Here is a 23,282-nt window from a genome sequence, read left to right on the forward strand (position 1 = left end):
TATTACACGGGGAGGCCTCAGGAAGCTTCCACCATGTAGGGGGAACAGGCATTTCTTTCTTTTTCTTTTCAAATGGAATCTTACTCTGTCACCCAGGCTGGAGTGCAGTGGTGCAATCTCTGCTCACTACAACCTCTGCCTTCCAGGTTCAAGCGATTCTCGTGCCTCAGCCTCCCGAGGAGCTGACTACAGGCATCTGCCACCATGCTCGGCTAATATTTTGTATTTTGAGTAGAGACGGGGTTTCACCATGTTGGCCAGGCTGGTCTTGAACTCCTGATCTCAATTGACCCACCCGCCTCGGCCTCCCAAAGTGCTGGGATTACAGGAGTGAGCCACTGTGCCCGGCCAGGAACAGGCATTTCACATGCAGGAGCAGGAGCAAGGGGTGGGGGGTGACACACACTTTTTAACAACCAAATCTCACAAGAACTCACTCACAGTAGTGAGGATGGCACCAAACCACGAGGGATCCACTCCCATGATCCAATCGCCTCCCAGCAGGCCCCACCTCCAGCATGGGGATTCCAATGCAACATGAGACTGGGGAGGACAAACCCTCAAACTAGAGCAGCGGTACAGGCTGGCCGTGTGTGTCTGCGTGTGGAAGTCTTGGGTGTTTATGTGAAGCTGTGTGTGTGCACATTTGTTTTGTGTTTCTGTGTGTGGTCATGTTAGTCTGTTTGTGTACTTCTGTTGGCATTTATGCGCCTGGATGTGTTTGCGTGTGCGTGACTTCGGGGGTCTGCACACACATGTTTGCTTGTATTTGCGTGTGCTTTTTTGTTTTTGATGTTTGGTGTTTTTTTTTGAAATGAAATCTTGCTCTGTCACCCAGGCTGGAGTGCTACGGTATGATCTCAGCTCACCAAAACCTCTGTCCCCTGGGTTCAAGCGATTCACCTGTCTCAGCCTCCAGAGTAGCTGGGAATACAGGCACCTGCCACCATGCCCGGCTAATTTTTTGTATTTTTAGTAGAGATGGGTTTCACCATGTTGGCCAGGAAGGTCTCAAACTCCTGACCTCAAGTGATCTGCCCGCCTCGGCTTCCCAATGTGCTGAAATCACAGGCGTGAGCCACCACACCCTGCCTTGCGTGTGCTTTTGTGTTGAGTTCCTGTCTGTGTGTGTGTGTGTGTGTGTGTGTGTGTGTGTGTCTTTGGGCAGGGAGGGGCTGGCTGATCCCACACTCGCTCACTCTCCACCTTACTCTGGCCATGGCTAGGGCCCAGCCCAGTCCCTTTGGTGACTCACCCTAATGCTGGGGCATGGACTAGCAGGTCGCCACCCACAGTATGGGCTGTCGCTGTGTCCTGAGTCTGTCTCTGAGACTCTGTGTCCTCTGCTCCCCTCCTCCCATGCTGGGACCAGCTGGAGCCACCCACAGCCCACATGGAGCCCCCGCCAGGCTGTGGACAGCCCCCGGGCCTGCCGTTCAAGACTGTGCTGGGTACACCAGGCTCTGGGGCCAGCAGCACGCTCCACAGACCCCCACTAAGGAACACAGGCGGAGGCAGGAGGTCGGAGGAGTGCCTGTGTGCCCAGACAAGGCTGCAAGGCACAGGGGACATCCCCAACCCAGTGCTGCTGCTGCCTTTCTGCCCTGTGTGACCCTGAGCAGCTCACGCACCCTCTCTGGGTCCACACTCCTCATTTATAAGGAGCTGGTGCAAGCAGGCCACAGCATACAGTTGTAATGTTGTGCACTGCATAAATGCGCTTGGTTGAGGTGACAAGAGGTGCTGAGAGCTGGCCCGAATGCTGTCTTGCAGGCACCTGGGGCATCTGCCTGAGGGGCCGCCTGTTCTCATTCTCACAAACAGGCCACCCTGCTTGGGTCACCCTGGCTGGGAGGGAAAGTGGAACCAGCCTTTGTGATCAGCCCCTCCCCACTCTGGGTCGGAGTCCAGGTGTCTATGTGTCCGAGGCTCTCCTCTGTCCCCTCGCCCTGCCTCTGCTTCCCTCCCCTTCTCTGGGCCACCTGCCCCTCCCTGGGGTTCTTCCACCCACATGTGACCAAGTACTTTCCAAACAGCACAGGCCATAGAGGACCCCTTTACAGGACAGGAAACTGAGTCTGGAGGATCAAATGCCGGGTTCATCGTGCCATGGTTCCTCAGAGATGCCAGCCGAGCCCTTCCGACTCCAAATCTGGCCCTAGCTCCTCCACCCCTGCACCCCTGCCCAACTCAGCCCTCCTTGTCCCAGCCACCCTCACAGCAATGTCACAAGTCTCTGTTCAATGCTCTTTATTTCATTAGGAGAGTAGCTGGGGGAGGTCCCTGTGGGGGATGGAGTGGGGCTACAGACAGTAGCCTGGCTGGCTTCTGTCCCCTAGGGCTGACAAACCTGTGGGGGAGAAGCAGAGGTGAGGCCTGAGGGGGCACTCTGGGGTGGTTCTGTGCGCTTGCCTGGGATAGAAGAGAGTCCGAGAGACCCCCGATCTCCCACCCCCTACTCAGAGGGGGGGTCCCTAGGCAGGACTTGCTTAACCCAGGGCTTGGGAGGCAGGGCTGACCCCCAGTGGTCACCCCTACGCTGGGAGCAGCTGAGGGAGGGGGGCCCCAGCCCCTTACCAATGGCTCAGGGCTCAGCTGGGTGCCATGAAGCGGCTGCTGGGAGGTGTGTCTCGGTAGAAGGGGTCGACTGAGGCCAGGGTTCTGCAGGAGGCAGGAGGGGAGTGTTGAGGGCGTTGGCAGGCAAGGCCTGGACCTTGCCTTCCTGTCTTCTGCCTGACCCTCCCTGAGAGAGCACAGTCAGGGCTCAACCAGGGCAGCCAAGCCACAAACGTTCTTTGCCTGCCAACTCCAGGCCATTGTTGGTATAAATGTAATTTCTGAGGAATTGAATTGAGCAGAAAGGAGCCGGGTGAGGCGGAACCACAGTCCATTCATCTCTGGATTCATCTCCCCCTCCCCCGGCAGCCCACCGGGCCTGGAGCACAGGGGCAGGAGCGGGAGCCACAAGGAGGGGAGGGGTCCCTGGAGGAAGAGGAGGGGAGGAGCGGGTGCTGGCAGGAAACGGGAGGCCAGAGCCAGCCAGAGGACAGACAGACAGACAGAGCAAGAGAGGAGAGCAAGGGAAAGGCCTGGCGCAGGGCCTGGATGAAGGGGAGGGAAAAAGAACAGAGCTTGGGGGAGTGCCACCTTCCCACGTGGGGGTGCAGGTGCCGCAGGCTCTCCGTGGGCTTGGGGGTGGCCTCCATTCGGCTGACCGGCTGGCTGAGGGCATAGCCTCCCGGCCTCTGGGGCCAGATGCCACCTCGAGTCCAGCCTTCCCGGTTGAGACCCTTGGGGATGTTCTTAAAGTACCTGGAGGAGAAGAGGGGCCCTTGACTGGAAGCTGGCCTCTGCCCACCTAGGCAGCCCCTGCTGCCCTTGTCCGTGAGCCCACAGATCCCCCCAGCCTCCCTGCCTGTGTCATGCTGTCCTCCTCAGCTGGCTCTCCCTAAGCTTACATCCACTTGGGGAACTCTTACTCAAACAGTCTGCCCTACCCTCCACCTGATGCCGAGACGCTCTTGGGAGTATAAAAGGACAGTTTCAGTGACACCCCCGTCCTTGGCCTGTCCCTGGCCTGCCAGCACCTTAGCTTGGGGACCCCGTCTCATCCACTTCTCCAAGCATTTAACTTTTCTTCCGTTTCATTTCCATTTCCCTCCATTTCACTGAGCACAGCCAGGTTCAGAGGGCGCAAAGGGGTGCAGACAGATCAATGCAGAAATCAGTGATGACAACCCCAGGGCTCTGCAGGCACCAGAAAGCTCCAGCAAGTGTGCCTGACACCAGGCAGTAGCCCCGGGCACGGCAGGCAGGTGGGAGGAACCCAGCAGAGAGGGCCGGGGCTGTCTCTGCCGGAGCCACAGGAGGAGGATGTTTGCCTAAGAAGGGTCAGAACATCGTGACCCCTCACACCCAGAGCCTCTGGGCCTCTCCCCCACCCCCCACCTCCGTGGGAACTGCAGCAGCCACCTCTGCACGGCGAATCTGCTGTGCAACCAGCTCCTCCCCTCTGAGCCTCAGGGTTGAGGACAGAGGACAGAGGGCAACCAATGGCCCTTCCAGGTCACACTCTGTTGCTCCTCCAGCCCACCGCCTTCCCCTCTTTTCAGTCTCTGCTCAAACGTCACCTGCTCAAGGCTACCGATTTCAAATCTGACCCTCGCCCACTGCAGCCCTCCTGATCCCTTTCTCCCTGCCCATCACCTAACAGCTCTCACTAACTGAGGGAGCCACAGGCACGCCCACCCCACCCCCCGCCATGCCGAGGTCTGAGCTCTGTGGGGCAGGAGTTGCACGCACATTCCCAGGGCTTGGGGCAGGGCCTGGCACCCAGTCACGGCTCAGTTAAAGTCTGTTCCATGAATGGATTTGGTGGGTATCCCGGAGCAGGGGGTTGGGGCAGGGGAAGCCTGAGGAGACAGGGAGGTGGCGGGGACACCTTGGAGGACCAGGAGTTGGAGGGGAAGAGGGTGAACACAGACGACTGATGTGAGGAAAGCTTGCACTTCCTGGCTCAGAGGAGTTTGTCCTAAGAATTATACTTCCTGGCCGGGCGCAGTGGTTCATGCCTGTGATCCCAGCACTCTGGGAGGCCAAGGCGGACAGATCACTTGAGGTCAGGAGTTCAAGACCAGCCTGGCCAACACAGCGAAACCCCATCTCTACTAAAAATATAAAATTTAGCTGAGAGTGGTGGCAGGCGCCTGTAATCCCAGCTACTCAGCAGGCTAAGACAGGAGGATCACTTGAACAGAGGAGGCAGAGGTTGCAGTGAGCTGAGATCACACCATTGTACGCAAAAAAAAAAAAAAAAAAAGAATCACACTTCCTTTATAACACTCCTATAATGCTCTCCCCACCCAGTCCTGGCCCTGGGAGGCTTCCCCATAGCTCTGAGGCCACCTCCTCCTGGAAGCCCTCCCTGATGCCCAGGACAGTCACTCCTCACCCAGGGATTGCACAGCACAGAGTTTACCTTCTGAGTACCCATCGAGCCCACCGACCATGGGCTGGATGGAGTGCCTTAGCAGACGCTGCTGCTCCAGACCCCCTTGCACTCCCCCATTCTTTCCATTCCCACCAGCCTGGCCACCAATGCCCTGTACTGCATCTCTGTGGGAAAGCTACCCTTGGGTTGCTAGAACCTGCTTTGCCTGAACAAGGAGGCACCTGGGGTTTAATGCTGCCCTGGGGATAGCCTTTAACCAATGACTGATGGGTATGGGGGTATAAATACCCGAGCTCTCTCATCTTTGGCTGGGGTAACTCTGAGTTATGTGCTTTACACTGTTTTTTAGAGTTTTCCCCGTGGGATCGCTGGCTTAGTCACATGCTCATTACGGCTGCCTTTCCACCCCCATCCAACTTTCCCACCCCCACACCCCTAATACCCGCCTAATAACGTGCTAGCACTCCAATCCTTGGCTTAGGGTCTGCTTCTGGGGAACCCACATTCATTCAGGGTGGATCTTATCCAGGAGGCTGTGAGCTCATTACTTATCCCAGTCTCAGTCTGTCTGTCTATCAAATGGGTCTCAGCTTTGGACCAGGAAGCAGACCTCACCCTTGGTTGTAGGTGGTCAGGAATCGATGATCCCTGTCAGGATCAGGGGGGCTCCGGACATAGCTTGGGTTGTTACGGCTGAACCCTGTGGGCTCCTGCACAAGAGGGATAGACAGGGGACTTGTGACGTCAGGAAGGGTGGGAATTTGGGGTGGAGGATGGATGTAGCAGGTCTCACCTTTTTCCCCACGGTCTCCCGGCTAAGCAGGGCAACGTTTGTCTGTTGCATCCGATGGGGTGGCTGAAACTGCTGATGACTCAGGCTGCTGGGTTCCGGGTGAGAAGGGGGCACCTGCAGGGGACAGAGCCACCAGCAGAAGGGAGGCTGAGGCGGCCAGGCTGAGGCAGCAGGGATGGAGGGAAGGCAGGCAGAGGCACACACAGCTGCAACCTGTCCGCAGCCCCAGCAACCCTCCCTTCCCCTTCCAGACAAGTCTATTTCAGACCACACCCCTGGCCTTCCAGCCCCCAGGAAGGCCAAGGCTCTCTTCGCTCTCCACCTGGGGCCCTACCTCCACATCCCCAAATATCCTAATTCTTCTTATTCTTCAATGCCTGACCCAAAATGCCATCTTGTCCCAAAACCTCCCTGTCCCCCACCTTCTCTAAGCGAGGCGCCAAGGTCACTCACTCTGGGGTTCAGAACCCTTTCATTCCCTCGACTGAAGGCTGTTTCCCAGCCGGAGCCTCTAGCCAGCACAGGTAGGACCTCATCTCCCTGGAGGGAGCAAAGCAGCCACTGGCACCAGGACGCAGCCGCCTCCCCCACTGCCCTCTAGAGCCATGACCTAACTGCCCCCCTCCCCTCGCCAGGCGGTCCCCAGCCTCCCCCTAGCTCAGCTTACATGCAGGTGAGTCTTGGGGAGGAAGCTTGACTTGGTGACACTCTGGCCTGGGAGGAGGGCCTGGAAGGAGGCCCACAGAGGGTGTCAGCCCCACAGAGGCAGGCCAGGCCCCTGGCGGCTCCTACCCAGTCTGCCTCCAGGCCCCTGCTGTGCTGAACACAGAGGAGGACTCAGCTCTCACGGGCATCATTGAGAAAAGGGAAGTGTTTGGGGAGAAGACGGGGGAAGGCATGACCCTGAGTGGGGCCAGCAGGCCAGGGCTCTTGTCTGAACTCTGGATGACCTCGGCTACACCTCTTCATCTCTTTGGACCTCAGTCTTCTCATCCATAAAATGGGGGAATGGGACCAAAGCAGTGGTTTTCACCTAAGCTCTCCCACCTTGTGTTTGAACAAAGGGCTCTGCAGCTCGTATTCTTTAGGGAAGCTAGAAACCCTGAGACTGGAGGGCTTCAAGCCCCCAAAAGTTCTAGCTGGACCCCAGCGGACTTACCGGGTCCCCAGGGAGGGCCTGTGAGGGGGGCTGGAAGACAACGGGGCTCTGGTGCGACTCTTTGGTGAAGCCGCTCCCCTCCTTGGCGCCAACTGATTTTTTCTGCAACAGATCTGCAAAAGACACGCCCCTGTGCTGCCAGGTCACCCGGCCCACCCATGGGTCCTCCAGAGGCTCAGTGTCCCAGCAGGTGGGAGGAGGCGGACCCCGAGATCCTGGAGACGTGCGTCATGGGGATTGTGGGCGGCAGGGTGAGGATTCCAGTGTCCAGGCCGGAGGACAGGAGAGGAAGCAGCAGGAAGGGCATGCGCCGGCCAAGCCGCCCTCCTGGGAGGCCCAAGGCGCTGAGGTCAGCCCCAGAGAGGTGTGTCCCTCCAGCCGCCTGTGCATCCTTCTTTCTTCCACTGGTGCCTTCTTAGTCCTAAGCCAGCTCCAGGCCCCTTGGGGTAGGAAGTAGGGAGGGTGATTGGAAGGGAGCTGTGAGTTCAGACAGGGCCTACCTGGCTGGTCTGGAGGTTCCCTCAGATACTTGGAATTGTACTCCGAAGTCATGAAGCGTGGGCCCTGGAACACAGAGGTCGCAGGAATGGGGGCACCGGCCCACGAGGGCCCCGAAGGCGTGTGGTGGCAGTGGAGGGGCACCTGGGTTGGTTATCTGTGCTCTGAGGAGGCCTGCGTGGGCCAGTACGCACCCTGGACACAGGGGTCTCTCTGGGGCGGAGCATGGCAAGGCCAGGAATTCCAGCACAGGAGCACAGTGCCCCTGTGACTGTGACTAGCACGTCACACACCACACCAGACTCCTGGTAATGAGTGGGGAGTCCAGAGGGACCCAGACCAGGAGGGGCCGAGAGCGAGAGGAAGAAGGCAGGGGAACAGCATCAGCGTTAAATCGAGAGAAGCCACATTGATGGTGTTTTGGAAACAGCCAATGTCAAATCCTTTGCTCTCCCGTCTTTCTGGGCGCCCTGTGTCCACACTGAGTTGGCTTCTTGGGTGAGTCAGTGCAGTGCCTGTCTGAGGTGGGAGGAGGCGGCAGGTTTGGCTCCTCTGCCCCACCCCGAAGCCCTTAGCGAACTGCCACTCACATATCGGAAGTTCTCCCGCTCCAGGGAGTCCTGGCCCTGCTGCTGGTGGAGGAGGGGCACTTCCCTGGGCTCCAGCCCTGTGATGGCCTGAGGCCCATGCTCCTGGGTGTCGAAATGGACCTTCCGGACCTGGGAGGAAGAAGGGCCAGTGACAGTCAAGGGGGCGGCAGTCACTACCTGACTGATTGTACCCTTGACCTTTACAGAGCACAGTATCTGCATAGCCGCCAGAGGGGAACCCTTTACAATGAAACCTGCACGTCCCTTCTCTGCTCAGAGCTCTGCAGCCTTCCCAGCACGCTCACAGGGAATTCCACATCCTGCTGGTGGCTCACAAGGACCTGAGCGCCTCACCCAGCTCCAGCCGCCTGTCTCCCTTCTGCCCCACCTCAGCACCTTTGCACCTGCGGTTGGCAGTGCCTGGACCACTCATCCCTCACACAGCTTTGTCTGGAGGCGCTGGCCTCCCTCAAGCCTTCGTCCAGGCCTCCATAGCAAGCTCTTCCCACCCTCCCGATCTGCACAGGCAACTCCTTCACTTCTTATTTATTTATTTATTACTTTTTTTTTTTGAGACAGAGTCTCGCTCTGTTGCCCAGGCTGGAGTGCGGTGGCGTGATCTCAACTTATTGCAAGTCTCCACCTCCCAGGTTCAGTCAATTCTTATGCCTCAGCCTCTCAAGTAGCTGGGACTACAGACGCAAGCCACCAAGCCCAGTTAAATTTTTTGTATTTTTTTGGTAGAGATGGGGTTTCACCATGTTGACCAGGCTGGTCTCAAACTCCTGGCCTCAAGTGATAGGCCCACCTTGGCCTCTCAAAGTGCTGGAATTACAGGTGTGAGCCACCGCGTCCAGCCCTTTTTTTTTTTTTTTTGAGACAGTCTTACTCTGTCGCCCAGGCAATCTCCGCCTCACTGCAACCTACGCTTCCCAGGTTCAAGTGATTCTCCTGCCTTAGCATCCCAAGTAGCTGAGATTACAGGCACTGAACACCATGCCCGGCTAATTTTTGTATTTTTAGTAGAGGCGAGGTTTCGCCATGTTGGCCAGACTGGTCTCGAACTCCTGACCTCAAGTGATCCACCCACTTTGGCTTCCCAAAGTGCTGGGATTACAGGCGGGAGCCACTGCACCCAGCCTGCAACTCCTTCACTTCTCTTCCTCCCTACTTCTCCCTCGTTGTATTTCCCACCCCCCACACTCCACTGACTCTTATTATCTCCAAATATCAAGGAGATATTCAGAACATACAGGTTGGATGAATGAATGACTGTCCATTCTGGTGGTGGTGCTGATGATAGGAATAGTGGTAACAATGAGGATAGAAATCAAAAAGATGGCCGCGGCACTGTAGCTCACACCTGTAATCCCTGCACTTTGGGAGGCCGAGGTGGAAGGATCACCTGAGGTCAGGAGTTCGAGACCAGCTTGGCTAACATGGCGAAACCCCATCTCAAAAATAAATAAATAAGTAAATAATAAAATAAAATAAAGAAATGAAAAAGATGGCCCGGGCGCAGTGGCTCATGCCTGTAATCCCTGCATTTTGGGAGGCAAAGGCGGGCAAATCACCTGAGGTCAGTGGTTCAAGACCAGCCTGGCCAATGTGATAAAACCCCGTCTCTACAAAAATACAAAACTTAGCTGGGCATGATGGCAGGGGAGGCTGAGGCAGAAGAATCGCTTGAATCCAGGAGGCGGAGGTTGCAGTGAGCCAAGATTGCGCCATTCCACTCCAGCCTGGGTGACAGTGCGAGACTCCATCTCAAAAAAAAAAGAAATGGAAAAGATAAAAGATGGGGTTAATGATGTTGACAGTGGGGGGACAGTGGTGGTGGTAGGGACGGCGATGGGGCTCGCAGGTGTGCACAGGAGTGTGGGGCGCATGGATGGGGATGGAAATGGAGTTGGAGGTCATGTTGGGGCTGGGGCAGGCAATGGAGGTGTTGGGGAGGGTGGGGATAAGGATGAGGACAAAGGGGAGAAAGAGGAGTGGACCCCATCCCTGCAATGCGGCTGCTCCAAGTCCTGTCACCTCCACCTTGACCAACTGTTGGCAGTGCAGCCCCAGCCCCACCCCACCCTAGGGCTACACTCTCCTGGCCCTGGCCCAGCACTGACCTCCTTGGTCAGGGGCCCCGCACAGGGCTGCTCCTGCCCGTAGCCTGAGCTGGTCTGGTGCATGCTCCAGGGCAGGGGCTGCTTGCCATCCGGCACCTCCAGGGGGCGGTAACTCTGGCTGCTCGTGGACTGGAAAAGGTCCCGGGCTTGTTCCCTGAGGATGAGGCTGAGCTAGAGATCCTCTGCCCAAGAGCTTCCCTCCTCCCTGCACCCTCCCACGGATGGCTCAGGGGTCCGCCATGCCCTGAGCCACCCAGGACGCCAGGCAAGGCTCTGGGTCCCCATCCACGAAGCCTGGAGTTGGTCTGATGAGCAGGGCAGGGGCTGGGAAGGGGTCATATAGACCGTACCCCACGGCCGGGTTGTCTAAGGCCTCCAGGCTGGCTTGGCATGAGACCACGGGCCGGAAATTTGATTTGTAGCCGGTGCCTGTGTGACTGCTTACTCGGGGCTTGAAATCCTGCCGACCTGTCAGAGACAGGCCCCAGGGTCAAAAACAAGCAGGGCTTCCCAGGCAGGGCCCGAGTCCTCGGAGGGGCCCGGGGGTCACAGTGACAGGGGAGGGCTCAGAGCCACGGGCCGGAGCCTCGCAAGCCTGGCCTTTCAGGACTGTGATGGCAGGAAACGGAGTGGGTGGGCTGGGGACAAGGTCAGTGTGGCAAAATCACAGTGATAGAACTGCAGGGACAGAATTGGAGAAGGGAGCCGCCGGACAGGGCTCAGGGACAGATGGATACAGCGGATGGGGTTGTGCTACAGTGTGACAGCCAGAGGGGGTCCTCCTCCCTCAGAGAGAGCCCCTCCCTTCCTGCCCCGGCCCAGGGGAGGCTCCTGCACAAAGGTGCCCTCACCATAGGCTGTGCAGTAGCTGGTGGCATAGAATTTCAGGGGGTCTGTGGAGCCCCCTGAACTCATCTTCACATAAGGGGAGACGACCCCCAGGGGGAGTTTCCCCATCATGATGCCGTGGGGCAGGGCCCCGGGGGGCCTGGAAAGGAAGCACGGGGAGCCTTGTGGGTCCCAAGCCTGGCTCAGAAGCCCAAAGGGGTGAAGATCTGCCCCCGACACCCCATGCAGCTGGCCCCTTCTCCCAGGCCTCTGTCCCTCTGGTCCAGCTCCCACATCCCTAAACTGAGGACGAAACCGATCATCCACACTTACCCTAAGAGTTCTCGTGTCTCCTTTCACTTTCCACACCTTATTTATTTTTATTTATTTATTTATTTATTTTTATTTTTTTCAACGGAGCCTTGCTCTGTCACCCAGGCTGGAGTGCAGTGGCGCGATCTCGGCTCACTGCATCTCCGCCCCCAGAGTTCAGGCAATTCTCCTGCCTCAGCCTCCTGAGTAGCTGGGATTACAGGTGCGTACCACCGCACCCAGCTAATTTTTGTATTTTTAGTAGAGATGGGGTTTCACCATATTGGCCAGGCTGGTCTCGAACTCCTGACCTTCTGTTCCACCCGACTCAGCCTCCCAAAGTGCTGGGATTATAGGTGTGAGCCACTGAGTCTGGCTTTCACATCTTATTATTAACTCTTCCTGTCCCCATTTACTGCCAGGGCAGTGAGGTTCCAAATGATAAAGGATTTGCTCATAATAGGTGGTGGTGCCGGGATTGAGACCTAGGGCATTTGACTCCTCGCCCCCGACCTGAACCTTACATAGCTACATCTCAGAATGAATGAGCCAACAATCTCCTGCCTGGGGAATTCTTGGCCCCCCATCCAAGAATTCAGGCCGGGATGCTCACTCCCAGCCCCCCGGCTCCTCTCTCTCCTTCAGCTCCCCTGGCCTTGCCTGCTTCTAACCTTGCCTGCCTCCCCTGGGAGTTGGCTGGGCTCTCCCTGAGGCCTGACCACAGCGGCCCCACCCTCACCTTTCCTCTGCAGAGGCTCTGAGGTCAGGGAGAGGCTGGAGGAGGCAGAGCTGATCCAGAGAAGCCAGTCCTCCTGGAGGTGGCCATGTAGGAGAAACATTGTGTATGTAACCTAGCAACTGGCACCTAGCAACAGCGTCCCCAGGCTTCTGAGCCCTTCTAGGGCCGGGGCCCACTGAGGGGCTGACCTGGCTAGAAGGGGAGGGCCAGGAGCTGCCTGTGCAACGCCCCGCCCCAGGGCTCCAGCCCTGACCTCCGGCCTCCTCCACAGGCCCAGGAAGAGTTGCCGTCTACATGACATAAAATGAAAGATAATCCCGATCACTCAGTCCCGTTAAGTACCCACTTCTCGGCAGACACTTTACATCCTCTACCTCCATCCACTGAGCGGCTCTTCAGGTAGCTATGATTATCCCCATTTTCGCCGGGGGAACAAGAGGCTTAGATAAGCAAAGCGACTTGACTCCAGAGATCTCGCATTAAGAAAATAGCCGTGTTGAGATTCAAACGTGGGTGGATCTGGATCCCGCTCTTCTGCCTCTGGGTCAATCAATGTTTATTATGTTCCGCTGCAGCTAGATCTGTGCCAAGCCCTTTAACACACACTACATCGTATAATCCCCCAAATCACCCTGCGACCCGGGTACCATTACTGTGGGACCAAGAAGCCGCAGCAGGTAAGAGTGTGGTTCAAATCTCATCTGTCACCTCTTCACTCCCCCATATCCCCATCTTCACAAGGGATGTGACAGCACCCACCTCACAGCGCTGCTGGCAGATTTAGCGAGAGCGTGGATCCAGCACCTGGCAGGTAGTCTGTAGCGGACCAACGACCTGGGCTCCAGGAATTCAGGGGTCAGGGATCAGGGTCTGGAGGCGCTGTCCCATCAGCTCCCATTAGGTCCTGTCCTCCCGGCGGCCTGTGGGTTTTTTGCTGTGTGGCGACACCCAGCGGCCGTAACTCGAAACTGCAGGAGATGCCGCAGCTACATCCCCTAATAAGAGTGGGGGGCGGTCCTAGGAGTGGGGGACAGAGCAGCCCCGTCGCCCTGGCCACAGGCCCCCACCAAGCCTCACTCTCCCCTCCCTTCAGGACAGAAGGGGCCGGTCTGGGCAAGGAGTGTCCCGGGAGGGCAAGCGCTGGAGTCCACAAGGAGCAGGAACCCAGGTGCCAGATGACCCAACCGCAGTGTGACTTTTGGACCTGTCATCTGTGGACCTCAGTCCTTCTATCTGCAAAATGCAGGAACAGACTAAAAGTCCTTCCATATTGGAAAATCTAGGCCCGCCTTATCCCACTCCTTTCCCATATCCATCCCCATTTATCAAGCACTTTCTTGTGCCAGAACTGAGCTACGAGTCACCTCACCGCTTTTCCCTCCCAGCCCTATGATGGGAACTACTGTAATTGTGCCCATTTCACATATGAGGAAGCTGCTTGAGGGCTCACAGACAGGGAGGGGTGGAGCTAGGATCCAAACTCAGCTCTGACCCTGGAATCTATGCCCCGCCCTTTGGAACAAACCAGCAAATTCTCCAGAAAGTGCTGGGACGGTAGCACCAGGCTCTTAGCCGTTGGTGAAGCTCGATAATTTTCCAAAGGGATGGACTGCCATGGCCAGATGGGCAACTGCCTCCTCCTTCCTAGCCCTTTCCGGTCCTAGGCAGTAAGATTCCCCTGTTTCCAGCCGGGTTCGGTGGCTTGCACCTGTAATCCAGCACTTTGGGATTACAGGCTGAGGCAGGCAGATCACCTAAGGTCAGGAGTTCGAGACCAGCCTGGCCAACATGGCGAAACCCCATCTCTACTAAGAATACAAAAAGTAGCTGGGCATGGTGGTGCGTGCCTGTAATCCCAGCTACTCAGAAGACTGAGGCAGGGATAACTGCTTGAACCTGGGAGGCGGAGGTTGCAGTGAGCCGAGGTTATGCCATTGCACTCCAGCCTGGGCGACAGAGTGAGACTCTGTCTCAAAAAAAAAAAACCGTAACGAAACAAAAAAAAAAACCCACGAAGATTCCCGTTTCCCTCCTATAAGAAGGTAGAGGCTACAGATACACTGGGTTAGCAGAGAGGACCCAGTGAGGGGACATGCTGAGCCTCAGCCCATAGAGCTCCTTAGCTGGGATCGATGGGGTAGGCCGTAACAAGCTTCCGAGGCCAGATCACCCCATCACTGACTGCTGAGTCCTGAACAGAGACAGATGTCTGCACTCTGTGTGCTGGGCTGTATGGGCTGCAGTTCCCCAAAGGAGGATTAACTCAAGTGAATGAGACACATACCACTAAAGTGTGCGTTGTTTGGCTTTGGTTGACATGGGTCTTTATGGCTGCCCTCAGAGGGAAGCCAGGGCTCTTGTAGGGAAGAGACAGGCTGGCATACTTCAGCGTAATGGATAGAAAAGCCTCCTAACATGCTAAACAATCCAATAGGGGAAAACGCTGCCCGGGGGAGAGTGAGTTCCCCATCCCAGGAGGCATTCAAGCAGAAGCTTGACAGGATGACAATAACAGAAAACTTTCACTGGTGTGTTAGGTACCAGGTACTGTTTTTAAGCACTTCCCACGATTAGCACAATTAAACTTCATCGCATTCCTACATGGTGGGTGGTATCAGCTCCTCCATTTTATGTATGAACAAACTCAGACACAGAGAGTCTGCATAACTTGTCCAAGTTCACACAGCTAGTAAGGGAGAAGCCATTATTTGAACCCAGGCATCCTGGCTTCACAGGTCATGCTTCACTTTGATATTGCCTCAAAGGCTGAGCTAGAGGTTCTCTGACCTATTTTCAAAATCTGACCTCCGATGACTGTCTTTTTAAATTTCTTCTTAAACTTGATTACCTCTATAAAGAAAAAAAATTAAAATGTAAAGATTTAAAAAAATTATTTATAGAGACAGGGTCTTGCTTTGTTGCCCAGGCTGGTCTCAAATTCCTGGCTTCGAGGGATCCTCCTGCCTCAGCCTCCCAAAGTGCTGGGATTATAGGTGTGAGCCACTATGCTGGGCCTAAAAATCCTTTTAAAAAGTTAATCCAGGTTGGGTGAGGTGGCTCACGCCTGTAATCCAGCACTTTGAGAGGCCGAGGTGGGCAGAGCACCTGAGGTCAGGAGTTCAAGACCAGACTGACCAACATGGAGAAACCCCGTCTCTACTAAAAATATAAAACTATCCGGGTATGGTGGTACATGCCTGTAATCCCAGCTACTTGGGAGGCTGAGGCAGGAGAGTCACTTGAACCCGGGAGGTGGAGGTTACGATGAGCTGAAATCACACCATTGCACTCCAGCCTGGATGACAGAGTAAGACTGCATCGCAAAAAAAAAAAAAAAAGTTCATCCCTCTCATGGCCCTCAGTTTGTGCTGGGCACTGCTGGGTGGAAAATTCATAGAAGAAAGGTCTAAAATTGTTCAAATCAGCTAAGATGATTGAGAAATGGGAAACAGACCCCTGGAATGCAGCTAAGAGCACTGAGCCCTCCCAGCCCAGGAGGCTGGGGGCGGCAGGGAGAGGGGAATTATACTCCTACTTTTGAAATTCCCAAGCTGGAGGCTGGGACAAGCCTAGAGTAATGTTTCTTGGCTTCAGGTGAACTGAGGTCACATCGCTGCCCCTTTCTGAGCTTCTTCTAGACTTGGGTTTGAGATCTGGCTCTGGCACAGATAACACTATGTGACCTTTCTTAATTAACTGCCTCCCTCTGATCCTGCTGCGAGCAAAAAGAGGGGGTGGAGCCAGATAGGAGGTTCGGCTCGCTTGTCTCTAGTCTGAGATGTGCTGTTTGTTCGGCCTAGAGGACTTGGAGCTCTGTCTCCACATACTGAAGTGATGGCTGACTCCAGGTCCCCTCCCCCTGCACCTGTCCCCCACCATCTGTCTGAGAAATAGCAGGACCCCAGCCTACCCCCCTTCCAAGGTCCTTCCCCTCTGCCTTATTACAGGGGGCATGGAGGGGAGTCTGCCTCATGGCAGCCTACATTCAGCCTGGCCTCTGGGCTGGCTGGACCTGCACAGGGAGTTTCTCCCAAGCCAGACTCCAAGGTGTCCACAAGGACAGCAGAGCTCACTGAAGCCCTCATCCTGCCCACCAGAGCACCGTTCCCAACCCGGGTGCTTCTGAGCCCCCAAGAAGGCTCACGCAGGTGAGATGCCCTAAGCTCAGCTGCTCCAAGTGACCTTTTCAGGGGAGCAGTTGAAGCTGGGGCGCAGGACACAGGGGATCATGGCAGAGAAGAGCTGACCGGGAGGATGCCAAGCCCATGGGGCCCTGTCTTCCCTGCAGTGGGGAAGAGTGGGGAGGCCTGGATTTGTGCGACCACCTTTTTATCTAGTCCTGGGGGTGGGGGCTGCCCCGCTTCATGGGCTCAGCTGCTTCAAGGGTGTTTTGGTAACTGAGTTGAGGAAATGGGTCTAAAAGCCATAAGGTCTGAGTGGCCTAGTGTAGGTTAAGACCTCACTGTCCTTGCTTTTTTTGTTTTTGTTTTTTTTGAGACAGAGTCTTGCTCTGTCACCCGGGCTGGAGTGCAGTGGCACGATCTCGGCTCACTGCAAGCTCCGCCTCCCAGGCGCACGCAATTCTTCTTGTCTCGGCCTCCCAAAATGCTGGGATTACAGGTGTGAGCCACGATGCACTGGGCTGTTATGAGAATGATCTGAAAGAAGGGTCTTCAATGTGGCACCTGCACAGTGGCACCAAGGGGTCGTGGGTGATGTGATGACCACGGGTCACAGGTTGGGTCCAGGGAGTGGCCCACAGGCAAGCCTCACTGTCATCGATTTTGCCCATTTCCAGCTCCGCTGCTCTGTGACTTGCAGCAATTAAGGCAGGAGAGCTGCCCAGGCTTGGAGCCCACCTTCCGAAAGTGCTTTGAGGGTTCTATTCACTGAGCTGTGTCATTACCAGGAACTGAAATAGCCCGCGTCTAATGGCTAAGTCCCATCTCTCTCTCTCTTTCGTAAAAGAAAATGATTCCCCTGATGATCAGATTGCTCTCCCTCTCCGCCTCCCACGATCCTGGCCTCACTTATGGTTCGTTTCCCCACTTAGTGGGTATTTCCTGGAAGACTCTACCCTTCGTATTTGATGGCTGTTCTGTTCCTCCCTGTTCTGTTCTTTATTGTCTCCTCTGGGTGAACTTGTTGATCTCACACAAGGTTTAAAAATTCATGACTCCTGGGGAAGACGAAATGAGATGGAGAATAAAATAAGAAGCCAATCCCAATCCTTAGACGGAATGACGATATTCTCAGCGGAGATCAGCAAGAAACCAGGACAGGGGTCGAGGGGTGAGTTTCCAATGCACAGAGACCTGGGTTCAAATCTGCAGCCCTGCCTTCATGAGGTATGTGCCCCAGACAACTTCCTTAACCTCTCTGAGCCTGTTTCTGTGGCTGTATGGTGAGGTCACAGTAGAGCTTTAAGAGACTTAGGCTTGGAATACAGAAAAGACAATATTTACATGCTTAGCACACAGCCTGGCACAGAGAAAGCACTCAAGAAATGTTTATGATTATCATTATATTTTTCTGCCTTGCTTGCAGTTAGATAAGGGCCACCTGGCTGGTTCTGTGGGTGGAATTGAGCAGTGCCACTCCCAGTCTGAGTAGTTAGGGGTGGGTGTGAGTTTTCCATTCTCTGTGGGTAGAAATCACACTTGGGATGGAAGAATCAAGAGATGGAAGCAGGCTGGATCTCTGAGTCACTGCATGGAGTCAGCTGCCCCAGAGCTGCTTTTTCTGCAGCGCACTGGGATGTGATATGGAGATAAACCTTGCTGCACTAAGCCTCTGAGGTTCGGGGTTTTGTTTGTTACTGCAGCATAAGCAAAGAAATGAAGATTTGAGAACTTCTTGGGAAGTAAATTAGGATGTGATTCTGTATTAGTCAGCATTCTCCAGTGAAACAGAACGTGCACGCACACGAGAGACAGAGAGAGACAGATTTATTACAGGGAATTGGCTCCGGCTGGGCCAGTGACGCTTGTAATCCCAGCACTTTGGGAGGCTGACGCAGAGGATTGCTTGAGCTGAGTTCAGGACCAGCCTGAACAACACAGTGAGAGTCCATCTCTACAAAAAATTTGTCTTAAATTAGTTGGACATGGTGGCACATGCCAGTAGTCCCTGCTACTTGGGAGGCTGAGGTGGGAGGATCACTCAAGCCCTGGAGGTTGAGGCTGCAGTGAGCCATAAATGTGCCATTGCACTCCAGCTTGGGCAACAGAGCAAGACCCCACCTCAAAAAAAAAAAAAAAAGGAATTGGGCCACATAATTAGGAAGGCTGGCGTGTCCCAAGATCTTCCGGATGAGTTGGCTGGCAAGTTGAAGACCCAGGAGAGCTGATGGCTTAGTTCCAGAGTAGTCCAAAGGGCTGAGAAACGAGAGAGCTGACATAGTTCCTGTCCCAAGGCCAGTAGGCTTGAGACTCAGGAAGAGCCGATGTTCCCATACGAGTCTGAAGGCAGGATAAAAGCCCGAGTCCCAGTTTGAAGGCAGCCAGGCAGAAAGAATTCCCTTTCACTCGGGAGAGGGTAAGGCTTTTTGTTGCATTCAGGCCTTCAGCTGATTACGTGAAGTCCACCCCTGTGAGGGTGACAGTCCGTTTCACTCAGTCTACCAATTTAAATGTCAATTTCACCCAAAAGCATCCTCACAGAAACACCCAGAAGAATACTCGATCACATACCTGGGTACCCAGTAACCCACACAAATTGAGACACAAATTAACTGTCACATTCAGACATATGAAACTCACTGGAAGCAGACAGATTGGAATTTTAAGAAAACAGTCATGCGCAAAACACCATGAGCCTTTTTTGAATATGTGTGAGAGAAAGGGTCTTGCTGGATGGGTGCTGTGGCTCACGTCTGAATCCCAGCATTTTGTGAGGCTGAGGTGGGAGGATCACTTGAGGTCAGGAGTTTGAGACTACCCTGACCAACATGGAGAAACCCCATCTCTACTAAAAATACAAAATTAGCCGGGCATGGTGGCACATGCCTGTAATCCCAGCCATTTGGGAGTCTGAGGCAGGAGAATCACTTGAACCCAGGAAGTGGAGGTTCAGGTGAGCTGAGATTGTGCCATTGCACTTCAGCCTGGCCAACAAGAGTAATATTCCGTCTCAGAAAAAAAAATGAGAAAAGGTCTTGCTCTGTCACCAAGATGGAGTGCAGTGGCACAGTCATAGCTCGCTGTGGCCTCAACCTCCTGGACTCAAGAGATCCTCCCGCCTCAGCCTCCCAAGTCACTGGAACTACAGGCATGAGCCACCGGGCCTGGCCATGAGCCTGGTCCTTAAAAAGACTGTAACTATTTGACACTTAAAACTTCCATGGGCAGGAACTGGGCTGAGAAAGCTACACAACCCTCAAGGACAGCGGAGCACACAATTCCTGCTTCAGATGCGATCCAGGAGGGTAAGGTAGGGAGAAAGAGCCTCAAATGAGGGAGCCAAGCAGTCCTGAGGCAGCGATGAAGGGAGTTCCTTCCAGACAGCAGTGGCAGAAACTTCCCTATCCTCCACAGGGTCTGCCTAGCAGGCCCCAGTGCCCACTTCCCAGGGTGCCCTTACTCTGGTTTTCCTGCCCCTGCCCTTGCCCCTACTCCACCTCTGTGTATGGCGTGGGGGTTGGGGGGCAGGTAACCTGTTTTTTGTTTTTGTTTTTGTTTTTGAGATAGAGTCTTGCTCTGTCACCCAGACTGGAGTGCAGTGGTACGATCTCGGCTCACTGCAACTTCCGCCTCCCAGGCTCAAGTGATTCTCCTGCCTCAGCCTTGCTAGTAGCTAGGATTACAGGCGTGCAACACCACACCTGGCTAAATTTTGTACTTTTTAGTAGAGACGGATTTCTCCATGTTGGCCAGGCTGGTCTCAAACTCCTGTCCCCAAGTGATCCACCCACCTCGGCCTCCCAAAGTGCTGGGATTACAGGTGTGAGCCACCACGCCCAACAGGTAGCTTTTTAAAATTCCTACATCTCTGGACCAAAAAGGGCCACCTCTAGACCTCATAAAGAGACCCCAGGGCATCCCATGAGACCCTGGCTGGAGGCAGGAGCTGCGCATCACTCTGGGTTCCCTCTCTTGGAAAGGGGTTTCTTTTTTTTTTTTTTTTTGAGACGGAGTTTCACTCTTGTTACCCAGGCTGGAGTGCAATGGTGCGATCTCGGCTCACCGCAACCTCCGCCTCCTGGGTTCAGGCAATTCTCCTGCCTCAGCCTCCTGAGTAGCTGGGATTACAGGCACGCACCACCGTGCCCAGCTAATTTTCTGTATTTTTAGTAGAGACGGGGTTTCACCATGTTGACCAGGATGGTCTCGATCTCTTGACCTCGTGATCCACCTGCCTCGGCCTCCCAAAGTGCTGGGATTACAGGCGTGAGCCACCGTGCCCGGCGGAAAGGGGTTTCATGGTGTGTGTGTGTAGGAAGAAGAGTGAATCCAATGTGGGACACGGAGACCAGCAGAACAGACTGTAGTAGACACTTAAGGCTCAGCCAGAGCTGTTCTCCTCTCCCTCCTAGGTACCAGGGGGAACCGCACCTCCCAGGCTCCTTGCAGTTCCACAGGAACATGTGACTAGCTCTGGCCCAAGGGCTCTGAGAAGTGTCACGTGTTGCTTCCAGGTTGCAAGTGAATGTGAGTTATCCACACTTTCTCATTCCCTTTAGTAGTGACCGTGGAGACCACGTGTTGAGATGGCAGAGCCTGGACCGCTGTGCCGCCACAGGAAGGAGCTGTCCTGAACAGCGGCCCAATTCACGCTGGACTTGGCACCAATGAGAAATAAGCCTTGCGTTGTCAAGTCGCTGAGATCTGGGGGTTTATTTATTATCATAGTCTAGCATAACCTAACTAGTACCCCTTTCTGTCAGAAAGATAGTAGCTAATTATACCATGCATAGGAGGGAGAGGAAACGTCTAGAAAGTGTGGTAAGTTTGGGGTTTCAAGAGAATCTTGTGGCTGGGTGCAGTGGCTCAGACCTATAATCCCAGCATTTTGGGAGGCTGAGGTGGGAGGACTGTTTGAGGCCAGGAGTTTGAGGCTATCTGGGCCAACATAGCAAGACCCTGTCTCAAAATTTTTAAAAGTTAATTTAAAAAAAAAGCCAGGCATAGTGGCTCACGCCTGTAATCCCAGCACTTTGAAGGCTAAAGTGGGTGGATTGCTTGAGTCCATAAGTTTCAGACCAGCCTGGGCAACATGGAGAAACCCTGTCTCTACTAAAAATACAAAAAATGATCTGGGCGTGGTGACGCGTGCCTGTGGTTCTAGCTACCTGGGAGGCTGAGGTGGGAGAATCACCTGAGCCTGGGAGAACGAGGCTACAGTGAACTGAGATCTCGCCACTGCACCCCAGCCTGGGCAACAGAGTGAGACCCTGCCTCAAAAAAAACAAACAACAAAAAAAGAGAATCTCATAACATACAGAAATATTTTCCACTAACTTGTTGAGTCTTATTAACAACTTCCGTTTGCAACAGATATTAATGGCCTTGGATCCAGCACAGGCAGCTTCATAAAGAGCTTCTACCTTCATTTATTTCATCAATTAGTCATGCAATGAACATGTAATGAGCACCAGCTATGTGCCAGGCGCTGTGCTAAAACAAGGAACAGAATGGAATGGAATGTATGTATGGTCCTTTCCCTCCGTGGAACCAGCAGTAGGAAACAGTCACACATAATCGGGGCCGGGCTCAGTGGCTTACGCCTATAATCCCAGCACTTTGGGAGGCTGAGGCAAGTGGATTGCCTGAGCTCAGGAATTTGAGACCAGCCTGGGCAACATGGCAAAAGCCTATCTCTACCCAAAAAAAAAAAAAAAATTAGCCGAGTGTAGTGGCGTGTTTCTATGGTCCCAGCCACTTGGGAGGCTGAGGTGGGAGGATTGCCTGAGCCTGGAAGGTGGAGGCTGCAGTGAGCTGAGACTGAAGCACTACATACCACCCTGGGTTACAGAGGAAGACTCCATCTCAAAAAATTTTTTTAAATAAACAAATAAATAAATAATCTCTCTGGGCTAGCCTAAGGGCCGTGTAGGGTAACAGTACAAGCATGCTTATTGGAGGCTGACGTGCCTGGGTTCCAATTCCAGTTATTTCCATGTAATGCGACTGCTTAGCACAGTCTCTCTCTCTCTCCTCTCTCTCTCTCTCTCTCTCACACACACACACACACACACGCTCGCGCACGCACACGCACAAAGGCACAGAAACAAAAAGCAGCAGAGTAATATTCAAATGCAGGCCTGGCCGACTCCAAAACCTGCAAACTTAGCCGCAATGCAGTGCTGCCCCTCCAATGGCCAGGTCACAGCACTGTGTGCTTTATCCATGCAGTATGCCAAAAGCATCGTCCATATGTTTTTTTTGAGACAGAATCTCTCTCTGGAGTGCAGTGGCAAGAGACTTGGCTCACTGAAACCTCCACCTTCCGGTTTCAAGCGATTTCTGGCTAATTTTGTATTTTTAGTAGAGATAAGATTTCACCATGTTGGCCAGGCTGGTCTTGAACTCCTGACCTCAAGTGATCTTACCCCCTTGGCCTCCCAAAGTGCTGGGATTAGAGTCATGAGCCACCATGCCCAGCTGCATTGGCCATATTTTATAGAGGTATACACAAAGGTTCAGAGATGTGAAGATGCTTCTAGAAGGTTACACAGCATGTCAGCCAAGGAGCCAGGGCTCAATGCTAGGATGGTCTCATTCTCACCTGCTGAGATCCACTTCAGAACGCGCCATTTTCTTGCATAAAACCTTCTCCCGGCCGAGTGCGGTGGCTCACATCTGTAATCCCAGCACTCTGGGAGGCAGAGGTGGGCAGATCACAAGGTCAGAAGTTCAAGACCAGTCTGACTAACATGGTGAAATCTCATCTCTAATAAAAATACAAAAATTAGCCGGGCGTGGTCGTGGGCACCTGTAATCCCAGCTACTCGGGAGGCTGAGGCAGGGAGAACTGCTTGAACCCAGGAGGCAGAGGTTGCAGTGAGCCAAGATTGCGCCACTGCACTCCAGCCTGGGCAACAGAGCAAGACTCCGTCTCATAAATAAATAAATAAATAAATAAATAAATACCTTCCCTCATTGGTCCCCAGCACCTAATTCTAGAAAGCACACAGGACGGGGCCCTGCCCTAGTAAAGTTTCAAAAGTTTATCACGATGGTGGAAATCAATGCTGCTCAACCTTATTTCTGAGTCCTCACCATTGGGGCATGGGGTGGAACTGCACTTCCCAGCTCCCTGTGGAGCTTTGTGACCAGTTCTGGTCAAACG

The 23,282-nt window shown here is 54.3% G+C and overlaps 1 protein-coding gene across 2 annotated transcripts; it reads right to left on the bottom strand.

Moving 5' to 3' along the window:
• Positions 1 to 2,235: 2,235 nt before the first annotated feature.
• On the bottom strand, positions 2,236 to 12,091 carry SAXO4 (stabilizer of axonemal microtubules 4). Of its 2 annotated transcripts, XM_012454388.3 has the most exons (14): positions 11,994 to 12,091; positions 10,966 to 11,102; positions 10,465 to 10,582; positions 10,115 to 10,268; positions 7,992 to 8,120; positions 7,404 to 7,467; positions 6,904 to 7,016; positions 6,412 to 6,471; positions 6,198 to 6,284; positions 5,745 to 5,858; positions 5,567 to 5,661; positions 3,148 to 3,312; positions 2,578 to 2,661; positions 2,236 to 2,350 (listed from the first exon to the last, which is right to left on the bottom strand). In XM_012454388.3, the coding sequence occupies exons 2-13, from the start codon at positions 11,072 to 11,074 to the stop codon at positions 2,592 to 2,594; spliced, it is 1,278 nt and encodes a 425-aa protein (XP_012309811.3). In that variant the 5' UTR covers positions 11,075 to 11,102; positions 11,994 to 12,091; the 3' UTR covers positions 2,236 to 2,350; positions 2,578 to 2,591. The 2 variants fall into 2 exon arrangements, with proteins under 2 accessions (XP_012309811.3, XP_021532498.2); XM_021676823.2 differs by lacking the exon at positions 6,412 to 6,471.
• Positions 12,092 to 23,282: the final 11,191 nt, after the last annotated feature.

This window comes from Aotus nancymaae, unplaced genomic scaffold (genome assembly GCF_030222135.1).
Source record: "Aotus nancymaae isolate 86718 unplaced genomic scaffold, 86718_ANA_hifiasm-v0.15.2.pri h1tg000059l, whole genome shotgun sequence".
Taxonomy (NCBI): Eukaryota; Metazoa; Chordata; class Mammalia; order Primates; family Aotidae; genus Aotus; species Aotus nancymaae.

Bases quoted from the DNA above. Each gene is read 5' to 3' on its own strand.
- SAXO4 (XM_012454388.3), bottom strand. From the start codon at position 11,074: ATGATGGGGAAACTCCCCCTGGGGGTCGTCTCCCCTTATGTGAAGATG. The intron at 10,583-10,965 runs GTGAGGGCACCT...TGTCTCTGACAG, and splicing joins CAGCTACTGCACAGCCTATG to GTCGGCAGGATTTCAAGCCC. The intron at 5,662-5,744 runs GTGAGACCTGCT...CCTCTTGTGCAG, and splicing joins GGGAGACCGTGGGGAAAAAG to GAGCCCACAGGGTTCAGCCG.